This window comes from Otolemur garnettii, unplaced genomic scaffold, assembly GCF_000181295.1.
Source record: "Otolemur garnettii isolate 467f Iridium unplaced genomic scaffold, OtoGar3 scaffold00027, whole genome shotgun sequence".
Lineage (NCBI taxonomy): Eukaryota > Metazoa > Chordata > Mammalia > Primates > Galagidae > Otolemur > Otolemur garnettii.
Genome location: NW_003852422.1, coordinates 18,171,220 through 18,173,431, shown reverse-complemented (window position 1 = coordinate 18,173,431; position 2,212 = coordinate 18,171,220). Strand labels below are relative to the sequence as shown.

General features: G+C 39.1%; 1 protein-coding gene across 1 annotated transcript in view; it reads left to right on the top strand.

Annotated features, from left to right (window-relative positions):
- The window catches only part of WDR7 (WD repeat domain 7), a 356,864-nt gene that overhangs the window by 40,441 nt on the left and 314,211 nt on the right, over positions 1–2,212 (top strand). Inside the window, exon 7 of the mRNA XM_012804318.2 lies at positions 966–1,085. Coding sequence (XP_012659772.1) covers positions 966–1,085 — 120 coding nt within the window. The remainder of the gene's footprint in view (positions 1–965; positions 1,086–2,212) is intronic.

Below are 2,212 nucleotides of genomic sequence, written 5' to 3'. Positions count from 1 at the left end.
GCCGAGCCCCTGCCTTTTTTCTTAAGGGGGAAGGAAACAGCTATTCTTTTTCAATAGTTTTCTTATAGACACAGTATAGAAGATCCTCTAGTATGCCAAGGGTGTGAGCGAGTTACTGTTTTCACATTTGATGGCAACGTCTGTTCTGTCATGGAAATAAAACAGAGAAACGTCTTACACAGGATAGGGAGAGGAGACACATAAAAGAGGTGGCGTTTCCCTCCACGGCTTCTGTTTAACTTAGAGTAAAAAAAACACATAAAGCAAAGCACCATCAAAAATCTACAAAGTCATTTTTATTTCGCTATCTCTGCTTTTTGGGCTTGAATTCCTTGTTATTATATGTTTTGTGAGTGAGAAAAATCCAGTTTCTGACAATGTTGATGCTACCCTCTGCAGGTGGGAATTTTTATTTTATTTTTATTTTTCTTAATAATTATTTTTTATTAAATCATAACTTTGTACATTGATACATTTATGGGGTTCAGGGTACTGCCTCGATATACAATGTGAAATGTTTACATTGAACCAAATAACACATCCATCACAATTATACTCATTTCTTAATAGTTTTGAACTTTGGGGATTTTTAGACATTGAATCTGGGAGAAGCTAAACAAATTGATTAGGTTTTTTTTTTTTTTTTTAATTTAAAACAAAAGCATACATAGCTTCAAAAATTAGGATCAACGCACACTTTTATCATATGTCCTTGCCAGAGGGATGATACCACGATTGTCATAAAGGTGTAAATCCAGAGAAGCTGTGTGGCTGCAGACATGTGCCCAGCTATTGGGAGGGTGTATTTTGCTGCTATTTTCTACCTTGGCTTTTAACCTGAGGGGCCAAAATGATGAAAACATCAGATGAGGCCTTTATTTCATTTCTTTGTCTTCATCATTGTGTGATGATTTTAGTTGATAAAGAAGCTATCCCTAAAATTATATAAATCTTTCTCTTTTCAGGATACTGAGCCAATATTTGAGGAAGAATCCAAACCAATTTATTGCCAGAATTGCCAAAGCATCTCTTTTTGTGGATTCACACAAAGGTCACTTTTGGTGGTGTGTTCCAAATATTGGAGGGTAAGATAACTACATAAATAAGAAGCTGTGTTTTTTATCCTTCCAGATAATCGGTTTACGAGACTTCCAGAGATAATCCCAAGGAAGGGCTTGGTGCAAGATTAGACATTTAGAATTCATGTCTGATTTTGTTGTCTTCTTTGGAGTGGTTGGGACTTGGCTTTTTTTGCTTTGGTTTGTGGGATGTTTCGGTTTGTGATTGTATTTTGTTGATCTTAATTTCCGATTTTTGGCTACTGTTTTGAGTCATTACCTTATCAGTCTAACATAAACAGTGGTAGTGAGTTTTTTGCAAGTTGGACATTTCTTTGCAGGATGTTATTAGACCTACTTGTCACTTTTTTCTTGGCTTCTTGCAGTTGGGGAGGTCTTCCTTTGTCACTTCAGAGGTAATAACGGAAGAAGTATATTACTTCCACATTGCCAGACTTTAACATTTCCTTAACAGGGAAATAGTATGTTTTCAGCACTTGTTCTCTGTCTAGCACTTTTTTCAAAGCTTTCTGTATATTATATCTTTTAATTCTCACAACACTCTGAGGATAGGTATTTTACTTATTTAATCCTACTTAACAAATTACTCCCAAATTTAGCAATTTAAAACAACAAACATGTATTGTCACCTATTTTTATGTGTCAGGAATCTGGGCATGGCTTAGCTGGGTAGCTCAGGCTCAGGATTTCTTATAGTGGAGGTGTCTGCTGGGACTGCAGTCTTGTCCCCAGGCTCACCTCTGGCAGGCTCTGCCTCCAGCCTCCCCCTGTGGCCTTGGCAGGCCTCACATCTCACTGACTGTTGGCAGGATACAGTCATTCCTTGTCATGTGCTCTCTCCACGGGGCAGCTCACAACACAAGGGCTGTTCTTCCTCAGAGTGAACAAGCAAGAGGAGGTGTACCCAAGACCCACCTGACCTTGGAATTGAGACTGTGTCAAGTCGGCCACATTCTGTTCTCTAGAAACAGTCACAAAATCCAGCCTGTACTCAAGAGGCTGGGGACTTACACCAGGGTGTGAATACTAGGATTCGGGGCCAGGAGTCAGTAGGAATTGTTACTGTCCCCATTTTACAGAGGAGATAACTGATGTAGAGGGGATGAGTAACTTGACAAAGGTGGGACAAGCGG